Below are 22,475 nucleotides of genomic sequence, written 5' to 3'. Positions count from 1 at the left end.
TAGAGGACGTCGCTTTGAGGTATGTTTTTAATAATTTTTATTTCATTTGGCACACGTGCATCCGCACCCCCCCCCCCCCCTATAGATGCTAGCCACAACTGCTTTCACTACTGTGCTCAAGTCTAGCTCATGCAGTATGCTGAAGAGGTGAGAAAATTGTCTAAGACTTATCATCTGTTGCCTTTTTTTAACATGCCTTTAAGAGCCAAAACTTATTTGCTTTGTAGCCATTTAAGTTAGGGGCTGGGCGATCCCGAGCTTTGTTTCCTCTAAGCTGGGTACCTGTGCGCAAAGAGCGATTTTGCACCATCCAGAAGATGGTTAACGCCACGCATTACAAAGCTTTTTCCTGGGTCATAAAAAGTTTATCAGGAGAGGAGATATTTTAGAGCTCCTGGAGAAACACTGCAAAACAACTAGAAACTTGAAAAGAGGCAGCAGCAACATTATTCAACCCATAAAAAAGAAAGCAAACGTTGTGTTGCTTTGTCACTATTCGGATTTTCAGAGAATATCTGAACCCCAGCATTTTAAGCTGCTATTGTGCATCTTCGTAATTACTCTGCAGAACTAAACACTTCCAGTCTCGCCGACCAGCCATTTTACTCCCTTCTTTCCCTTAGTTTATTTTACCACCCTCAAAGAACTCCTGACACCGGACCACAATTTTGTGAAAAACGTGTTTGCCTTGGGAAGCGTTTTGGAGGTTTCTTGATTTGCACCTTCTGCTTTCGGCATACATGCAGCCGCCCTGCTCTTGCAGTCCATTCATCTCTCCATTCACTTTGTATGATGTATATGGCAGTGCAGCTTGTAAATAAAAAATAGTATGCTGGCTTACTGGATGGCACTACTTTTGGAAGTATTGTCAAGAATAGTATTTCTCCCCATTCACTTGTCCACAAAACCATCTATTGCTGTGATGAGTGTTTGAGAAAGAGCAAGAACACGATTGAAACGGTGAAAGCGCAAAATCTGAAAGTGCGGGCGGGACAGACATAATGAGTATGTCAGGAGGCAGCAGAACAAGCGAGCAACAGAGCAAGACAGCTATTAGGAGAAAGACAGAGAGAGAGGTATGGAAAAAGTTATTATAATAAATTTGGATTAGGGTGTGAGAAACAGCAGGTAAGTCTTTAACAGATAATATAGATGGCAGAATGTGAGCAGTAATGATTCAAGTAGAAAGGAAGTATGATGGGTGAATAATGAAGTTAGAGTGCAAGTGTGGGGAGGTAAGATAAGGAAGATAGGGAGTAAGGGAAGTCTGTAAACAATCCCCAGTGGAATCCCAGGAACTCTGTGATTCCTTATCTACTTTTTTTCAGGAAAAAATTTCAATAATCTATTCCAATTTCCCTTTGCCTGACACCCCCACTCAGTTCAGTCCTAAAGCCCCCACAAACAGGTTAACCTGCTATTTGGACAACTTCTCTCCAGTCACACTAGAAGATGTGACCCATGCACTAAACACGGCAAAATCAGGATCCCCTGCTGATCCATGTCCCCCTAAAATTATGACTCTACTATCACAATGCTGCGCCCCTAGCATTAAAAATTTTTTTAACCTTTCCATTCAATCAGGCCATATTCCTACCTCCTGGAAGGAAGCGTTTGTCAGACCTATTGTGAAAAAAACCCCAGCTAACCCACAGGAGCTCAGCAGTTATCGCCCCATCTCACTGCTCCCCCTGTTAGCTAAAATACTCAAAAGTATCATCAACAAACAACTGAGTAACTACCTGGAGGCAAATGACATCTTAGCCCCCTCGCAGTCCGGGTTTCGCACGGGTTTCAGCACAGAAAGACTGACCGTGGACGCAGGGGGTTCGGCCATCCTGATCCTTCTTGACCTCTCCGCAGCGTTTGATAGAGTCTCCCATTCGCGGCTACTGGAGAGGTTAAGAGCTTACGGCATCCAGGGCCAAGTCTTAAAATGGCTAAAAAACTTCCTAACAGACAGAGCCCAGACAGTTATCCTAGGCCCCTTTCACTCTGCGAAAACAGCCTTGGACAAGGGTGTCCCACAAGGCTCCTGCCTCAGCCCGACCCTTTTTAATATTTATCTGGCTCCATTGGCTGAGGCAGTAGAGGCATTGGGCTTTGAAACAGTTTCCTATGCTGATGACACCCAGCTGTTATTCACCATCAATCCGAACCCAGCAGCAGATAGGCTCCGTTTTACAAAAGGAATGCTTGCTATATCTAACTGAATGACTGACAACTTTCTCCAGTTAAATCCGGGTAAAACAGGTAATGCTGATCGGTAAAGCCGCAAACATCTGGAACAATGAGTGGTGGCCGCCACAACTGGGTGCCCCCCCGGTCCCAAAACAGCATGTGAAGAATTTGGGGGTGAAGTTAGATCACTCACTTACCATGCGGGATCATATAGAAGCCACTGTTGGCTCCTGCTATCACAACCTCCGCCTTCTTCGGAAAATTTTTCCTTACATCCCCACTGATCACCGAAGAACACGGATTCAAGCGATGGTGACCAGTCGCTTGGATTATGTAAACGCCCTTCTTGCGGAGGTTGGGACCACTCTTTTAAACAAGCTCCAAGTTATTCAAAACACTGCGGCAAGAATGATCCGAAATATGCCGGCTGGTTCACCGTCATTGTCTCTGTTAAAATCTTTACACTGGCTACCGGTAAAGAAACGTTGTTTCTTTAAAATGTACTGTGTCATTTAACGCGCTAAATGGCCAAGGCCCAAAGTATCTACAAAAAAGCTGAAAAGATATACCCCTGGTCGCCTGCTGGGATCAGCTATGGCAGGATTGCTTCAGATCCCACGCATTCGCCTTAAGCGAGCGGGTGGGATGGCCTTCTCCTACCTTGCCCCGAAATATTGGAACAGTCTTCCCAAATTTCTCAGGTAAATCCCACGTCTACATGAGGCCGCTGGCAAGTGTCGTCGAACCGCATGGCATTAAAATCGTGTCATACGCCGACGACACCCAGCTGGTGGTCTCACTGGCCACCGAGAACAGCAAGCACTCCTCAGCCGATCTGCTACACTGCCTAGAGGACATAAAGGGTTGGATGACCAACTCCTCTCTCAAATTAAATGGAGATAAGACGGAGCTTATGCTCCTAGGCCCACCCTCTCCAGTCTCATTCACCTCCCTATGGCCCAATGCACTGGGTCCCCCCCCAACCCCCAAGGAAAGTGTGAAGAGCTTGGGAGTGTGGCTGGACAATAAACTCTCCTTCTCCACCCAGGCCACAAAACTATCTGCTACTTGCTTTGGCCTACTGAGAACCCTGAGGAAGGTCCTTCCGCTGCTGCCATTAGAAGCTAAAAAGGTTGCGGTCCAAGGGTTAATCCAGTCCCGGCTTGACTCGAACAATGCCCTATATTTGGGGGCGCCTGAGTTCACACTCCGAAAACTACAGGTTGTCCAAAACTGTGCAGCACGTTCCCTGCTGGAAATCCCGCGCACTCAGTCTGCTAGACCTGCTCTGAGAAGCCTCCACTGGCTACCAGTGAGGCAGAGAGTGGCCTTCAAGGCATTATGTCTGGCGCATCGCACCTTCTGGAACACAAGCCCAGCGATTAACAGAAATCTTGTCATCCCCTATCACCCCAACAGGAACCTGCGATCAAAAGAAGCTTTCCTTGCCGTCATTCCCAGGGTAAAGCGAGCCAGAGCTGGGGGAAGACTGTTCTCATTGAATGCCGCTAAGCTCTGGAATGACCTTCCCCTTTCACTCCGGTCTAACTCAGATCTCCTCTCATTCCGCAAACACCTAAAAACTTGGCTGTTTGACAAATCCTCTACACCTTAGCACCCCTGCGCCACTATTCTGGTCAGCTCAGCGCTTGGACGCCCACGGGCAGCAATCGCGCTCTATAAATATGGTTACAATTACAATTACAATTACTATACACCTCTTTCAGAAAGCACCTAAAAGCCTTCCTGTTTTAAACGCCTATCCAGCTCCCCGAACATGTCAGCAATGTTGTGTCTTAAGACAGCGCCGAGATGCCCCAGGGTGATTCGAGCGCTATACAAGAGCAGTTAACATAACATAACAAGAGTGTAGGCTGGAAGACATGGGGAATTAGAAAAGTAGAATGAGAAAGAAGACGTGAGGCACAGTGATAGAGAGGCAACCTATTGGATGCAACTGCTGTGTCATGAATATCTAGGTGATACCTGTGATCTACAGGACAACGGGCAGGTCTGTCATCTTCAGGCACAGTTTATGAATGGTGGATATTCTGTAGTACAATGTTAGCCAGGCTTTTTCTTGTAAAGTAATGAATGGGCCTGCAGAATAAATGATGGCATGCTCTGCAGCCACATTACCTGGCGCAGGAGACACAATGAATTCGGATTGAAAAACAAACACAACTGCATGCATTCAGATGAATAAAACTGACTATATTAATTTCATAGCTAATGCATATTCTACTAAAGAAGGTGTTATGGCGCATGAGCTTAGACTGTGAACATTTGTGTTGTTTTTTAAGGTAGTCCACAAATATGTTCAATGGTGCTTATGACAAATATGTGAAGCTTTACAAGTGACAACTTTTCGGACTTAGAGGAGTGATCTTCTAGGCAAATCTTGAAGAGTTTTGGATTAATTCATACCTCTCTCCAAATAAATAACACTGTTTACAGTCCTGTACTTCTGCCAGATAGGCCAACGCATTTTTTTGTGTTAGTCTTGCTTTGCTTCCAATGAGCTAATTAGATTAATAAATAAAAGATTTGTAGATGAAAAGTTCAGGATTGAAGAGGATGTCCACAATTACCTGGAGTGAGGTTGACGCACTACTAAAATGGGTGTCTTTTTAGTCAATATAATTGGAAAAGTATACTTTAAAATTTACAATTCAAGACCACTTTATAAAACAAAAGTTCTCAAAGAACTGTTCCTTGCAATATTCGCTTGAAAGCAATACCTCGCTCCCTCTGCTTACCTCAATGAGCTACTGTGTACACAGTGATTAAAAGTTTGCAGGCAAAACATTGCATTCCCGCACAAAAAGGAAAAATATTAAGAGGGAGTATTGGTCTCAAGTAAAACTACTTTGCTCTTATTATCTGTATTATCATTTCATTTACTTTTCGAATTTGTTAGTTATTAACATTCAAAAAGCGAAGTAGTGTGGCTCACTGGTTAGAGGCGGCAGACCCGAGAGCAGAGGACGGCCCGGGACCAGGGTTCGATTCCCGGCGCGGCAGGTTTCTGGACCAGGGTCAGCGGACTCGATAATTCTCTCGCCTCGGTGCCCACTCTGATCAGCGAACACACTCGGCAACTCTGAGCATTAGCTTGCCTCATCTTCACTAACGGCCCCACCAGACCGCCGGGGATGCCTGGTCTCACCCTGGAGATACCCATTAAGGGACCATCTCTCAGGGAAGCCAGGAAGGGTTTCGCAGCGGTCGAAGCGCCTTGGGACCCTCCGGGTAAGTAGTGCGCTATATAAATGCCTATACATACATACATACATACAAAAAGTAAAAGGTTTAGAATTAAGTGGATAACTTGTCTGATTTAGTTCATACCTTTGGAAAAGACCTGCTTAAATTGGAATTTTAGAACTGCTAACCATGAGTGTTTTCAATCAGAGGAGTTTCTCACATAGATTATTGTCAGCCGGTTGGAGTCTCTAATCATGGTGACAGAATTTACAGATTGGCAATTCACAAAGTGGCCACCTTTTGTATGAAATGAATGAATGAATGAATGTAGGGGGAAGCGATTACCCATGAGCCTCCTGGTGCTGTTCATCTTGAAGCCACATCTAGAGATTAGTAGACAAATTGAGAAAGCCAGATTCATAGCTTTTTCCTGAAAAGACAGGCTGTGAATACTCCCGATTTGAACTGGAAGAGAGCTTCAATATTTGGCTGAAAGATAAAATAATGATCTTTCTTCCATGAAATTCTTAAGAAATGGTGTACAAAGAGGATATAAGGGACGACAGGGTGAGAATGTATTCCTCATACAGCAGGCCCAGTGTTATTAGTAGCTTTGTGAGTAAGGCACGGATCTTAGAAGATAGCTTGTTTATACATCAGTAGCCAGCTTTTAGATGAGCTAGGCTAGAGTCATTAAGGCAGAATATTGGTAAAAAGGCAGGCAACAGAATTCTACACCACCTGAAGACGGTGAAGGAAAGGACGTGGAGCTCCTAAATAAAGTCTGATGAATTGCCGTGATCCAGACAGGAGGAAATCAAACCTTTAACTAAAGTTTTGCAGAATGATTGGAAGCAGTGGGAAACTCTTCTGTAAACAGATATCAGCCACATGGCTAATATGGACAGAGGAGAGCTTCTTGTCAATAATTAAACCTAGGTTGTTTACAAAACTGACAGCGAAAGGATAAGAAGGACAGGAGAGACAAATGTCATGCAATTTCACAAGTCTGCCAAATGGGCCTTCTTTTAACAAGAAAGACAAACGTTGCGAGAGAGGGTTTTGCTAGGTAACTTTTCAATACTGTGCACATGGTACAGGAAACTGAAGTACAACAAATATAAGCTAGTGTTGTATTTTTTTTGTTTATTTTTTTTCCGCTGAGACACACTATTGTGTTTGTGTTTAAATTGCAACTCACTAGCTAAAAATGCTAATTACTTCTTAGTATGCATGAATTGAAGACTTCATCTCAGAGGACACTGGGACACCCATTGGGTACTAAGGTGGAGGCTAGCCGTGTCATCTTTTAAATCATTGTCATTCCAGCTCAAATGTTGACGAATGCTGATCGATTGGAATGCAATGGATGGTTATGCTTTATTTAACCTAACGCAAAATTATTGCACATCCTGTGGGAAAATTAACGAAGTAATTCGGAGCCTAGAGAAGGTAGAACAAACATTTGTGGCTCACTGTTCGGAGTAAGAAATTGGCTAAAATACAAATATTTTAACAATTGTTTAATGTTCATTTTTTATTTCAAAGATTTCTTGAAAGAGGATGACATCTTTGAAGGTCATCTTTAGTGGGTAGTGTGTCCAACATGATTTTTATCCTTATACACAGCATAGAGAGAATTCCACAAAGGATGCAGATTTTGAAAAACGGATGTTCATAATCTAGTACATTTACAGACAACTTGGTGTGTCACTCCAATGTTATTAACCTTCTACACTTCCCATCTGACTGAGGGCGAAAATTCCAGGACAAAGTCCCAGGAATCTGTAGCCTTGGTGCTCTAATCCGGGACGGCATAATTACTCATTGATTTAGCTTGAAAACCAGACCTTTTAGTTGTATTCTTCAAGCTTAGTTAGAAGATTTCTTTGGGGCCCAGATGTAATCAACGTTAATGTATAGAGACATAAGGAAAACGTGTTAATGCGCTAGCGTGGACATTTTAAACTACTAATTTAAAGTATACAGAAACTCTATGCAAATTAGTTGGAGCATTTTATGTAAGGCCTGGCCCAATTCCATTTGATCATTTTTCTTCTATCTACCATAATGTGGCAAATTGTGAGACAAATGTTCTGGATGCACAGGGAGATAGCTCGATTATTCTTGAGGGAGTGGAATTTGAAACGTTAAATGGTCATTCGGAAGTTATGTGCCCACTGCGCAAACCTTTATTAGGGGTGAGTTTCTTACAATTGACTTTGCTGTAGCTAACGCCAAAGCTGGTGGGGAAGGGGGGGGGGGGGAGGGGTCTGGGACTCATTGCCATAACAGAGCAAATAAATAAGATTCTTAATTCCCTTTGAGTAATGGTCACGACTTTCTAAAATGCTAGCTTATACTTTAAATAGTTTGTGTATTCCCACAAATATAGAATTTTGAAAAGAAACTGGAAGGTATTCTATTCTTATTGTCGGTTTTGACAGGTGTTTCACTTTGTATATTTGAACAATTTCTTGATAGGTACTACTTTTTCAACATGATGGGCAGTAATTCTAAGTTCTTGAATGCCTTTCAGTCAATATAAATTGTTTAACTGACCTCAGGTCACTACAGGGGTGACCAGCTGGGTATCGAAGTTCGATCTGATAACCTATCATTAAAGTAAATTGATCAAGAATGCCACATGCTGAAGTTTTGAGTAGAAAAGCAGCTCAGGTTAGTCAGAAGGTCTTAACTAAATAGTCATGTTCAAAAACTGTTACAAAAGATTAGAGATTATTGGATATTTATAATGAGATAAACACACATTCGAGAATTTTAAAAGCGGTCAAACATAATTGTGTCTAAACAGGTCCATTGTTTTGGATAATGGTAACAAAGGGGCAGGTCAACCAAAAAGGTAAAGTTTGAAATGACTGACCATCATGGAAAGATTAATGGGAAAAATGTAAGTTGGTTGGTTGGATTTTAAACCAATCATGTTTACTTCACAGACTTTCACACTGATGATTTAAAGTATCTAACTCCTTTCTTTAGGCTTGTTATAATGAGCTCCAAAACAAAACCCACCATCCCCTGGGTCAAATCACTTACTTTTTTGGTAAAGATTCTGCAAAGCATTAGTTTCTGTAAAAGATGCGCATATGCATATTAATGTGCTATTCTCTCCTAGTCGCTGTAAGGGCATAATAAGAGACGCAGGCCAGAAACATTCTGCTGCTCTATTGATTTCAAGGATGCAATCAATTGAATTAATGAAGCAATCTTGGGTAAACATTACAAAAAGGGGGAATGGACTAAGCCTTGGTACTTTGAGTAAAATTATGAATTCAATAGAGGGGTCTTTAACGCCCAACATCATTGTCTCCACCAAGGATGCTTTGTTTCCCTTGTTCGTTCTCGTTATATCCTCCTACAGTTGCTGATATCAGAATTTAAATATGGTTATACAATGTGCTTCAATGTGATTCTACCCAGTCAGGTTTAAACCATTAGTCAATAAAATTGTTGAATATCTCTTTGTTACACAGCTATTAAAATTACACTAGACAAAAAGGTATGTTTATTCACGCAAAACTAAAATAATAAATTCTTCAGATGCAAACTGAACACCGCCTTACTGTAGAGGGTATCCTTTCGCTGTTATGTAAGAGTCTTTTATGTATTGAACTATAAGTGGGGTGATCATATCAATATGCAGACACAAAGTAAGAACATCAAATGCAGGCTTATTCCAGCTTCACTGATTGTTCTGTGAGCTCATTGTGAGACCTAAACTGACAAAGTCCTCCTGCTCATTACTGCTGATACTTCTTTATGGCAAAATAGGCCATTACGAAGGTGGGAGTGGTTGAAGGTGCTTCTTAGCGTCTGACTACAGACCTCTGCTTCCATAGTTAATGCGATCAATGCTTGGTGAAGCACTGACAATTTATTTCTGCTTTGCAATTTTGTATACATAGTCAAGTGGCACCATCATGTGTCTACTGCTGACACTACAGGCAAGACAGAAGTATCGCCATTGCAAATTCTCGTTAGTAAAGCTGCTAGTATTAGTAATGACACCGTTTCCAAATTATTTTATTCAATTAATTCTGTCAACAAAACAGTACTCTGCACTAATATAATGGTCCAGCGAGTTTTAAAAAGTGTGGGTATAACCTCGACCATGTATTTTTAGAGATAGACTAAAGATCTTAAATTGCCCTTGGGAGGACAGTGCATATCTAAAACAAGTACAACCAATTATCGTTCAATAAAGTTACTAACACATATTGACATTTTTAAGGAGATGCAATTTTAGATTTCACAAGTGTCCTTTGAAGTCAGAATAATTATTTATGTTTAAATCATAACTTTTTTTGCTAAGCAGTAGAAGGAAATTAAATTGAGACCAGCTAGGACCCATCATCTGCCTCTGTGTAAAAAAGGCTACTGAGTGCACAAGGTACTGGTCTACAGACCACCAATTAGATGTCTGGCGGCTTGGTAAATCCATTAGGTTTGGCCCATGTGATTAATAATAATTTGTTTTTAGTTGTAACTTGTAGCTTGGTGAATAGTTGCGCAGCACAAGTTACTTACCTTTGGTAACGATACATCTGTAAGAAACAGTAGTTAGTATTAGATTCCTTACCTTAGAATATCCCCAGGCGTCAGACTGGATCCGGAAACTTTTGCGTAGCAGTACCCTTGCGTGTCGGTAGGCGTCGTCTGCGGCTCTGCGTCTGTTATCGGCTTCGTTGGCGCCGGGATGACGTCGCCGGAGTACTTAGACGCCGCCCTCGCGCGCTGACTTCAGTTCTTATACACAGCTTTTCCGCGCCAGAAACGCAGACCCATGATAAAAACCAACACGAGGGCTCTGTAAGGGGATGACCTTACCCCTAGATATCGGTTCGCAGAACAGGGAGGATGGGTGGGGCGGTAAGGAATCTAATACTAACTACTGTTTCTTACAGATATATCGTTACCGAAGGTAAGTAACTTGTGCATCTGAAAGAAACCGGTTAGTATTACATTCCTTACCTTAGAATAGATACCCCAGCAATACCAACTCCGGTGGTGGGTCTGCGAACCAATGATCACACCAGAAAGTCCTGGAGAACGGAACGGCCGAAAAAGCCATCTCTCCGGACTTGGCTGTTCAGGCAGTAGTGTTTTGCGAACGTGTGCAGCGAGGCCCACGTAGCTGCCTGATAAATGTCCTGCAAGGGGCCTCTCCGACCCAGGGCAGTAGTAGCCGCCGTGGCCCGAGTGGAATGGGCACGTAGCCCCAAAGGAGGCTCCTTTTTAACCAGAGAGTAACAAGCCTTGATGCACAAGACGACCCATCGAGAAATGGTCCGTTCGTGCACCGCCCGTCCCTTCTTAGCGCCCACGTAACCAACAAAGAGTTGGTCATCCACCCGGAACTGGCGTGTGCGATCCAGAATGAATGAGAGCGCACGTTTTGGGTCCAGACGGTGGAGCCTCTCTTCCTCTTTCGAAGGATGCGGAGGCGGAAAGAAGGTGGGCAAGGTGATAGACTGCCCGATGTGGATGGCTGTGACTACCTTGGGCAGGAAAGAGGGTCGCATCCGCAACACACCTTTGTCCGGATGGACAGAAAGGAAAGGAGGTTTAGATGAAAGAGCCTGGAGCTCACTCACTCTCCCGGCAGAGGTGATGGCAACCAGGAATGCAGTCTTATGAGTAAGAAGACGAAGAGGACAGTTATGAAGTGGCTCGAAGGGAGCGCACATCAGATAAGTCAGAACAAGGTTTAAGTCCCACTGAGGCATCACAAAAGGAACAGGAGGGAACATAGGAGTGATGCCCTTCAAAAACCTATTTACAACTGGGGACTTTAACAAAGAGGGTTGATCAGGGAGCCTTAAGAAGGCGGAAATGGCAGAGAGGTAGCCATTTAGAGTGCCCAGAGCAGAGCCCTGCTGGGCAAGAGAAAGAAGAAAGAGGAGAACCTCTGAAAGAGGGGCAGAAAGGGGATCCACGGAATTTGCTGTGCACCATACCACAAATTTGTTCCACCTGCAGGCGTATACCGATTTTGTGGAGGGACGCCTGGCTGCAAGAATCACATTACAGACTTCAAGAGGCAAGTCAAATGGCCTCAACTGCCGTCGCTCAATATCCACGCATGTAAGTGGGGACTGGACAGGTTCAGGTGGAGGACCGTCCCATGTTGCTGCGACAGAAGGTCCTCCTGAAGAGGCAGACTAATGGGGGATCGACAGAAATGCTGAGTAGCTCGGGATACCAGTATCTTCGTGCCCAGTCCGGAGCCACAAGGATGACTTGGGCATGGTCACGCCTGATCTTCTTCAGCACTTTGGGCAGAAGTGGTAAAGGCGGAAAGGCGTACAAAGACCGCAACTCCACTCGCGACGAAAAGCGCCTCCGAGCGAGTGCCGCCTTGGAAATTCCAACGCGCAGAACTGATGACATTGCGCGTTCTCTTCTGTGGCGAATAGATCTAACCAAGGCTCTCCCCACTGCTGAAAGAGGCCTTGCGCCACATCCGTGTTCAGACGCCATTCGTGATCCATCATGCACCGACGGCTGAGTTCGTACACCCTGGCGTTCAGGGAACCTGCCAGGTGTTGAACAACCAGGGTCCCGCCCTGATGTTCCAGCCACTGCCAGAGGCGCAGGGCCTCCTGGCATAGGATCCACGACCCTCCCCGCCCTGTTTGTTGCAGTACCACATGGCGGTGGTGTTGTCCGTGAACACCTGCACTACACTCCCCCGGACAGAGGGGAGGAATGCCTTCAGTGCAAGCGGGATTGCCCGCAGCTCCAGAAGGTTGATGTGGAGCTGGGACTACGCCTCTCCCATATGGCCCCCCAGCCCTGGAGGGACACGCCCGTCACAACAACGTGCTCCGGTTGGGGTAGGGAGAGGGATCTGCCGCTGACCCAATCGGGGACCATGAGCCACCACTGCAACTGTCTTGCAGTGCCCTCCGAGCTCAAGACCTGGTCGGACAAGTTGCCCTGATGCTGGGCACACTGAAACTTCAGGTCCCACTGCAGAGCCCGCATCCGCCACCTGGCGTGATGCACCAGAAGGATGCAGGAGGCCATCAGCCCCAGAAGCCGCAGCGTCAACCTGACCGAGACTCAGGATAACGGCTGAAAGATCGGAATCAGAGCCTGAATATCCCGAACCCGCTGTTCAGGAGGATAAACCCGAAACTGCGCCGAATCTAGAAACGCTCCGATGAAGAGGAGCTTCTGAGAGGGACACAGGTGTGACTTCGGCACATTGATGGAGAACCCCAGCAGGTGCAGGCGGTCGGCCGTAGTCTGGAGGTGGCTGACGACTGTCTGGGGCGATCCCGCCTTCAACAACCAGTCGTCGAGGTAGGGGAAGACTGAAACTCCTAACCTGCGCAGATGAGCTGCCACCACCGCCATCACTTTCGTGAACACCCGTGGGGCGCTGGTAAAGCCGAAGGGGAGCACGGTAAACTAAAAGTGCTCATGGCCTACCGTGAACCGCAGATAGCGCCGGTGGGCCGTCAGGACGGGGATGTGAAAATAAGCGTCCTGCAAGTCCAACGCTACCATCCAGTCTCCCGGGTCCAGGGCAGCTAAGACCTGAGCCAGTGTCAGCATCTTGAACTTCTCCTTCCGAAGGAAGCCGTTGACGTTCCGCAGGTCCAAGATAGGGCGTAGGCCCCCTTTGCCCTTCTTGGGAACCAGAGAGTAGTGGGAGTAACAACTACATTCTACTTCTGGCCCAGGAACGCACTTGATGGCCCCCTTGGGCAAGAGGGCCGTAACTTCCTCTCGCAGAAGTTTCAAGTGATCCCCCGACACGCGGTGGTACTGCGGTGGCATGGCTGGAGGGGTCGCCTCGAAGGGGAGGGAGTAGCCCCTTCGGACGATCTGCACCACCCACCTGTCCGAAGTGAAGTTGCGCCAGTGGAGGAGGTTATGGCAAACCCTGCCCCCCACTGGCGTCACGCGGGCCTGAAAGCTCGGACTAGGAGGGCTTTGAGGCGTATGCTGCGGGGGTGGATGTGGACTGGCCTCGCTGTTATTCCCCGGCACCGCCACGGCGGTTACCACGTCCGCCACCGCGCTGGATGTTAGTCTGCGGCCTGTGGCTGGCAGGACGTGTGGGGGCACCCCTTCCTTGGCCACGAAAGGAGCGAAAGGCAGCAGTTTGCTGGTGCGGGGACGACAGGCCCAAGGACTTGGCCGTAGCCCTGGAGTCCTTAAAGCGCTCAAGTGCACTGTCTGCCTTGTCGCCAAAGAGGCGACGGCCATCAAACGGCATGTCCATAAGGATGTTTTGGACATCAGCCGAAAAGTTGGCAGACCTTGCTCTGCCTAGCAAGTCCGTAGTATCCAGCCCACACCGGATGGAATACCGTGCCGCATCTCGACCCTCCGCAAGGGCTTGGGCGAGTTTAGTCCGGGCCTCCTCCGGACAGTGTGGCAGCACGTCCGCGACCGTGTCCCACAGAGAATGGGAATAACAGCCCAAGAGGCATGCAGTGTTAACTGACCGCAACCCCAAACTCAGTGAGGAGAACATCTTCTTACCATACTGTTCGTATCTCTTGGATTCCCGATCGGGGGGTGGAGCCGTCGGGAATGAGGTCTGGGAGTTAGAGGCCTTTATGACCAGGCTCTCGGAGTGGGGTGGGTGGACAGGAAGCAAGGGTCGCCCGGAGCCGGACGGTGGCGTCTGGCCACGTTCCTATCTACAGTACCTGTAGCGGGCCTGGACCAGGTGCCCAGAAGAACGTCAGACAAGGCCTCATTAAACGGCAACAGAAGCTCCGAAGAGCTTGCTTGTGGTTTAAGGACCTCAGTGAGGAGGTTAGTCCTCACGGCCGCGACGGGGAGTTCAAAGGATAAGGCCTTGGCCGCCCACGTTAACACCGCACTATAGGCAGCCCCCTCCTCCGAAGCAACGGTAGGAGGGGAGACAAAGCCAGTGTCTGGCGAATGCAGCGTCGAGCACCGCCGCTCCGGCGTCGGAACCGGGTCTAGAGGGGGGGGCGGGCCGGGGACGACGTTGTTCAGGGACGGTGACGCCCTAGGGGCCGGCGCCGTCGTAAGGTCGACCGGCGACGACCCGGATCCGGAACCGAGCCAGGGCCGAAGCACCCGGCCCGCTTGGGTTCTCAGCCGGGCCCGCGGGGCCCGAAGGCGCCGCAGAACCCGACGGAGGAGTGAGCGACCTCATGGCCGCGAGGAAGGCATCGATCTTCTCCGGCGTCGCGTTCTGCCCAGGGACCGGCAGGTATGGAGCAGGCTGTGACGCCAACGGCTCCCCCGGCCGCGTCGCGCGAGCGTCGGGGGGAGTCAGAAGAGCGATGTCGCTTCTTTGACTTCTTGTGCCTCTTACCTGAAGACTTGGAGCCCGAGGAGTGGTGTCGACTCCCGGAGCTGTGATGACTCCGGCCCCGCGACCGGTCCCTCGACCTCCTTCCGGACCGGGACCTCGAACGGCACGGGCCGACTGCCGGAGCTCGAGGCACTTGCGGGACCGCTCCCGCCTAGCCTTCGACGTCAAGGTGCGGCAGTCGGGGCACGACTTGTCATCGTGGTCGGGCCCCAGGCAATGTAGACACCGGCGATGGGGGTCGGTAACCGACATCAGTCAGCTGCAGTCGACGCAGGGCTTGAACCCGGGCATCCCTACCAGCACCGTCGGAGTCGTTCGACTTGGAAGAAAGATCAAAAACGATCGGAAAAGTTTAGTCAAAAATGGACTACGGGCACCACTTTTTCCGGATCGGCACTTGCTGATGCGGAAAAAAGAAGAACTGACGTCAGGGCACGAGGGCGGCGTCTAAGTACTCCGGCGACATCATCCCGGTGCCAACGACGGACGCGGAGCCGCAGAGGACGCGTACCGACGCGCAAGGGTACTGCTACGCAAAAGTTTCCGGATCCAGTCTGACGCCTGGGGATATTCTAAGGTAAGGAATCTAATACTGACCTGTTTCTTTCAGATATATAAGTTAATAAAGGTCTTTTCAAGTGTTATGACTTGTTTTTTTAATAAACACAATACATCGCTTATGTTTCCATTTATATTCAATTCCATTGGCATTTAGGTACTAGGCTCCAGGTGGCCCAGCCAAGGTGATACTTGAATAAAAATCCAGCAGGATCCCATTGTTCTCCCCCATTGATGGTTACCAAAAATGATCGAAGCCCTCGTTAAGAATTTCCTGCTAAACTCAAGGTAATACTGCCGATATTGAAATTATGTCTGAACATGCATGTTCCAACAGTATTTTCTTTGTTCTGAACGCTTTAACTGAAATCTTTATCATATGCCAAAGGGTAACCACCGCTTTTGCAAAACAGAGTTCCTTTCCCCATCCATAGCCTGCACCCATCTAGCTGCAGTCCAAAAGTTGCTCTTAAATACTTCACAAAGATCACTTTCTCTCTCTCAATAAATATGACCACCACAAAGAGGCTCAGAGCCACCAATGTAAATGAGGCCAGGGAGGTAAAACTAATTTACCAAATACAGAAGAGATTAAGTGGGCCGGGTCGTGCCGGTGCTCACCATCAACAGTTCTTAAAAGCAGGTGCCGTACCGGGTCCCTATCGGGAACTCCATTTTTACCTTCAAGGTGGGAAAAAAAGCTCAACTCTGCAATAGTACCATCCATGGCTCGAGTTGGGGTGCCACGCGGGTGGACGGCGCCCCCCACCACTTATTTTACCGTAGCTCGATAACTGTAGCAAATGGAGCCACACATTCACCCTTTGGCCTCTCTGGGGCGAGATCGGAGCTCATTCGGAATGCTCACGCGCTGGCTTCTCTGATGAAATCGCATCTGAGGGGTGAGCGAGGGGAGGCAATGAGTCTGATGGTGCAAGCCACCTTTCGTGACGTCAATTCCTGTTGTGACGTCAGCTTCCCCCCTGGTACCATCCGTACCTGCTTTTGTTGTAGCTTCAAAAAGGCTAATTTTTCAGTATTATATAGCGCAAACATGAAGAAAATATGTGTACCAGTCACGTTAAACAAGCACATATTCATGCTTTGAATCACAAACCGGTTATCTCAGCTCTAAAGTCGGGAGCTGTAGTCTTAGGCCAGAACCTCACCACAAGAACGAAAGCATTTTCAATTTTATGTACAACGGAGTCATAATTATTACTCATTTATCTTATGCAACTAATAACCATTGACAAAGCCAACAGTCCTGACTTGGAGGTGTAATGTTATTTGTTGTGTTAAATCGCTGGATAAATGGACAGAAACAGCAAAACACCAGTGGAGCAGCACGTTATGCTATGTACAGATTTGTAGCTCATGTGTTTTAGCCCACGCCCTTAATTAAATCGGCCACGCCCCTATGAGAAACCACGCCAGTTTTTTCATCCCACTTAAAGCCCTGAGATACAGCATTTCAAACATGCAATGGCAAAAGGGAAGCCATTAAGTGACCTGATCGCACGAAAATGAAGTGTTAGCGAGATTGGTGGTAGGAAATGTCAGACTTGAACAATATGGAAGATTGGCCCTGGACCCCGAGTTTCAAGACACAAACCAATGTGACGCCTGACATGGTAGTACCGGCCCAAAAGTGCCTTTGCTCTGTCCGCGGAGATAAATGCACTTGGATGCCGTAGTGAACTTTTCAAGCTTAGTACCATCAGCTGCAGCCTGGCCCAGCAGGTCAGTATGTGATCATTCGTTCATCCAGCTCTCAGAGCTCCATCTGTACCGAAGTACTCCAGCCTCTTAAGCAGCCTCATGGGAATCTGGTCACTCGAAAGACAAGAGAGACAGCATGGAGATGAGCAGAGCTGTAGTCACTACAATAATCACAGCCCAATAGCATCATGGGGTGGCATGTGTTTACATTTCTGCAAGGCACTGTCCAATCCTTCGGAGAGCTAACCGTCCCTGGCTAGTCTATGGGGGGGGCTATAAGTATAGGCCCCTCGCTTACCTGGCCATGAGCGCAAGCGCAATGTAGGAGGCATTGTTGTGGGTAACGAGCGTGCCAGTGCTCCTGGAGGTCATCTTCTGCTGCTTTTAGTGCAAGGCGGGCCCTACTGCCTCTGCTCGTCTTGACGAGCCTGCCTGGGCTGCTGCTGAGGCTCTCTAGAGGGTCTCGCATTCAGCGTCGGATTGGTAACGGGGGCATTCGGGCAATGCCCAAGGGGCCGGGGTCAGAGTTCCAGCTGAGGGCTGCTTTTGAGCAGCCTGGGGGCCGATTTGGGCGGCGTCTCTGTTGTTCGATATATACCGCCAGCGGCCCAGTGAGTGTCTGAGTGGCCTTTCTGGAGGGAGATGGACACTCATTATCTCCCGTATAGCAGCAACAGGCAGAGGTGTCACCCCTTTTCTTTCGCTGAGCCTCCCATTAATGTAGGCATACAGAGCGGGGAAGGGGGCCGGAGCAGAAGTGGCCTCACTTGTTTTAAGGTGTGTTTCACTAGTGTAAACTGATGCGTGCATCCCCCCCCCCACCCCCTCCCCCCTTTTATGTAAAGTTACGCTGAAAGCAGTGATTTGAGGGAAGGCATTATGCAAATGTGGGCCGATTTTTAATCCCAATCCAACCCTGCTCACATCTGATCCAGGTTATCATGCTAGGTGCATGGGCATCGTCCATGACAACATAACAGTAATCAGTGCAGTCACCAGCCTTTCCCGCTTCACATTCCCTGCAGCTCATACCATGGGAACGGACAAAGGACTACTGCACCAACAGAATTTTCACAGGCTGCAATACGTTGTTTGACCCAGGGGCGGAGTTCAGGACTGAAAGCGAGGCATGGAGAACGATACGTTTCAACCCTTGTGTAAGAAATAACATTTACAATGCAATAGAAACAAAGCAAATGAATCGGATTGGATGGTGAAAAATGTTGATAACTAATTAAGCCTCTGAACTTAAATGCCAGCACTTTAAAAACTAATAACAAGCATAGCTCAAGCACTTTGCTGGTAAAAACCTTTCAAAATCGTTCCAGAAAAGCACATGAAAACAGTACTTCGGGGACTGGAAACTGATAAGAGAAGCACATGGAGGAACAACAGGAAATATTATGCTAAATCCAATAGAAGCGGAGGTAAAGTGACAAGCACAGGAAACAATGAAAAGCAAGGGGCAGGATGTAAACCCCTTTTAACATTTATATTAAATACAATAGATTTCAAAAGCACAGCACAAGCACTGTGTAGGCAATGTGTAGGCGAAACCTAAAAAAAAAAAAAAAGAAGACCTCTGTCCATGTCACCCCTAGCGGTGCTCCAGAAAAGCTGTCTTTTTTATTGGCTTTGGTTTATAAATGGCTAGTGTTCATTCTAAGCAAAGGGGGAAATGATTTTAGTGTTAACACCTTAAGCGCTGCCGTCGGCCAACGGTCGTCACGAGCGCTACCTCCCCAGTGCTGCGCACAACCGTTGGCCGTCGGGCCAGCATTCGTTCTTCGAACGTTCATCACTGGGCGCTGAACGTTCGAAGCAGCTAAGGTGTTAAACACATTTGCAGTTATGACATTATTGTTCTGTGATAGTTTTATAGTATTATATGGATATTTGAAACTTAATTAGAAACAATTAAATGTTATTACTACTTATCTGTTTTCAGATTAAGTCTGATTTTTTAAGTTTTCACATGTAGCTATTGATCATACAGTAAGTAAAGGACACTGCAAAGAAAGATACGTAACTTTCAGACTGAATTCAAAGCAATAAGCGGAAAAATACTTACTTCTATGAGGGCATCACTTAAGTGCTTTTGCTGGCGAAACAGGATGTTGGTGGCACCAGCAACAAATCCTCGAATGCTCACATCAGACAATAGGTGATGCTGTTGCAGTGCCATATATGGTAAACATAGAAATCCCTAAAACATAAAAATCTATTAGCATCTCTTTTTGAAGTGAGAAATACAAAATATGTAATCATTCTTTTCAAATGCAATTACTTTATTAAAAAGCCTACATTTCAAAAACCTGCATATTAAGTATGCAGAGACTAAGGTTCAGAAAAAAACTACATGGCCCTCTATTTGTCTCACAAATTAATCAAGGCATTTTCAATTCAGAATCGAGATCTCAATTCATGGTTGAGACCTAGGAGCAGTAAGAGAGTTGGACAGTAAGCATGGATGCTGTCCTCACATTTTAAGCCCAGTCTTCCATAAATAACAAAGCAACTGGCACACCCACCTGCTGCTGTTATATATTTGCTCCCATAATACATGTGGGCATGGTCATTTCAGCAGGCACACATCACCCTTGGGAACACTACTTGTACATGGCTTAAACAGTCCAGTCATATTGAGGACACTTCAGTACCTATCCCCGGTCCCTACAACAAAATAGTGCATCTCACACAGGCCTGGGACAGCTGAGAGTTGCTCAACTGGCACCATTTTGACATTGTGGACAAGCTGCAAGTGTAGCTGTCAGCCATCCCAGGTCTCCATCAACTTGCATATTTTTTAGGGTGAAGCAGAATTGGACCAGTGACGAGTACCAAAGTCTAGTTTACAATTGTTAGAAACTGGTTCTGGCAGAAACCCAGGCAGAGGTATGCATCTTGTCCAAGCAGGGACAATAATCCTTGTAAGGGTAAGTCACAACACAATCCTAAATTATCTTGTGCTCACCCTATGGTATCTTGGCTCAGAGCAGGCAGGCTTAACTTAGAAGGCAATATGTAAAGTATTTGTCCAATAACTCGTACAACACAGTGAATACACCCCAAAAAACCCTCCACACCAGGTTACAAAAATAGATTATCATATTCTAAACAAAAGAAGACCAAAACAATAAAAATCGAATGAATAGAAGTTTGAAGAAATAAATGCAATAAATTGCATATAAGCAACTAGTACTACAAAGGTTACTTTAGGTCGCGCTGGACCAGGGCAAAGCCAAAGTTTGGGCCTACTGTAATGGAGAGGCGGACGGCTACAGGAGCCGAGCAGGCCCAGGTGAACAAAGTAACTTTCCTGGTCGCAAACAACGAGATGCATCAATCTTCTCCACACATTGACTAAGCATCGGTTCCAGTTCACAGGATCGATGCGTTGAAGTCTAACCTCGCAGTTGGGTTCTGCGTCGCCGGCGAACTGCAAAAGGATATCTCCAGATAGGTACTGCATCAGCATCGAAGTACACTGCATCGGTTCTGATCGACACAGTGGTAATGATGCTTGATTTTGTAGCAAAACAACTGCAAAAACCACTCCTGAGGTCCAGAACTGGAGAGGGCACCTCAGGCAAGTACAGGACTCAGAGGTGGCAGAGCCCAGCAGCACCAGCCAAATTGCGAGAAGTCTTTTGTGTCCCGGAGACTTCAGAAAACAGGAGGCAATCCAACAAGTCATTGGAGATCACTTAGAGGGAAGGCAGAGTTCTTCAGAAGAGTAAGAGAGCAGGAGGCAGCAGGACAACAAGCAGAAAAGCTTCCTTTAGGAAAAGCAGACCAGTTGAGTCCTTTAAGCAGCACAGCAGTTCTTCTGACAGAGATTCAGTTCAAGATCCAGAAGTGTCTGGGGTCAGAGACCCAGTGCTCATACCCAAATGTGCCTTTGAAGTGAGGGAAACTTCAAAGAGTGGTTTGAAGTGCACCATTATCTCTTTCAACTCAGTCCTGTCTGCCAGCCAATCTGTGGGGGTTAATTAGTCCTTTGTGTGGGGTCAGGCCACTACCCTTAGCGAAGGTGCAAGTGTGAGCCCCTTCCTCCCTTCTGCCCAGGAAGGGCCATCAGAATGCAGATTTATGTAGAGGGATACTCAGTCGCACCTAGCGTTCCTGTATTGATGGCTGTCTGGAAGGAATTCATAAGGGGGAACGTTCACCCAGCTCAGACATGTATGGGAGACAGGCTGCAAGGTACACAGAGCTATAGGGGCAGAGAAAGGTCCACTTTCTAAAAGTGTAATTTCTAAAATAGTAATGTTAAATCCGACCTTACCAGTACAGAGGATTTATCATTACTATTCCAAAGATATGATGAAAAAGCTACTCCTTTCTCATAAGGAATTACAACTTTAAGATTTTTCAAGGAATTCACAATATTAGCCTATTAGAGGAGTAGGCCTCCCAGCAGCGAAAAACTAATGTAGCTGTTTGTCAATATCAAAACATGTGAAGCAAAAGTACATGTTGTACCTTTTGTTTACACAGTACCCTGTGATGACATGGGTGTAATAAAAAGGGAGTTTAGGCTTGGCAAGTAGTTTACATGCCAAGTCAAAACGGCAAAAAACTGAACACACATGCCTTGCAATGGCAGGCCGTAGACATGGTTAAGGAGCTACTTATGTGAGTGACACAATCAGTGCTGCAGGCCCACTAGCAGCGTTTAATGTAAAGGCCCTAGGGAAAGGTTGTGCACTTTACTAGGGACTTCTAAGTAAATTAAATATGCCAATTGGGTATGAACCAATGTTATCATGTTTTAGGGAAGAGGGCATTAGTCCTAAAGCCTTCAAAAACATGAACAGAAAAATGGAGGAAGGCAGCCAAAAAGTTGGGGGAAGATCGCCCTAAGGCTGCCGGGTCACACAACAATGCACTAGGTGCATCTGTCACATGTTCTGTGAGTCTTTCGTCCGCATAATTTTGGCTATTGCAAAGAAGTGACAGGCCAGCATTCAGCTGTCCAAAGTCTTTTCAACCTTCATTCTTTAAGAGTGAAGCAGATTTGTGCCAACTGGCCTACAGTCTAATCTACAGATATGAACAGACTGTCACCTGTCCAAGTCCACTTTTTTTTTTACACAAAAAAGTGCCAGCTGAGACAAGGCCGGCCTGCATCCAATGCACTATTGTAAACAGGGAGTAGGGCAGCATTCAGTCAGTTTTTAGGATGAAGGAAACCTTACAATATGCTCTATTATCATTCAGTATTTGGCAAATCTGCACCAAATTTTGCACATTCAAAGGTTACATTTTGAATGGTGTCCCTCCCTAGTTTCTTGCAAGCAGGGGCTAAAGTTACCACAGGTCTAAAACCCTGATTCTCTAGGTACTGAAGTGTCACAGGTGTCAACCTTCAGTACAGGAGCATAACTGCCCCTTGGTTACCCATACACAGGAAAAGAACCTCCATCTGAGTGGTCAAACCAACTCAAGGACCTGGGCCTCACATCAGAACTTC

The 22,475-nt window shown here is 46.6% G+C and overlaps 1 protein-coding gene across 2 annotated transcripts in view; it reads right to left on the bottom strand.

Annotated features, from left to right (window-relative positions):
* The window catches only part of AVL9 (AVL9 cell migration associated), a 478,148-nt gene that overhangs the window by 75,487 nt on the left and 380,186 nt on the right, over positions 1 to 22,475 (bottom strand). For both annotated transcript variants that reach the window (XR_015309867.1, XM_086964797.1), the window contains exon 11: positions 19,071 to 19,205. Coding sequence is in view for 1 of the 2 variants with exons in the window: in XM_086964797.1 (XP_086820923.1) it covers positions 19,071 to 19,205 (135 nt within the window). In the remaining variant the exon portion in view is untranslated. The remainder of the gene's footprint in view (positions 1 to 19,070; positions 19,206 to 22,475) is intronic.

This window comes from Lissotriton vulgaris, chromosome 4_1 (assembly GCF_964263255.1).
Source record: "Lissotriton vulgaris chromosome 4_1, aLisVul1.2, whole genome shotgun sequence".
Lineage (NCBI taxonomy): Eukaryota > Metazoa > Chordata > Amphibia > Caudata > Salamandridae > Lissotriton > Lissotriton vulgaris.
Note: the sequence above shows the minus strand (reverse complement) of the source record. Positions and strands in the feature narration are given on the sequence as shown.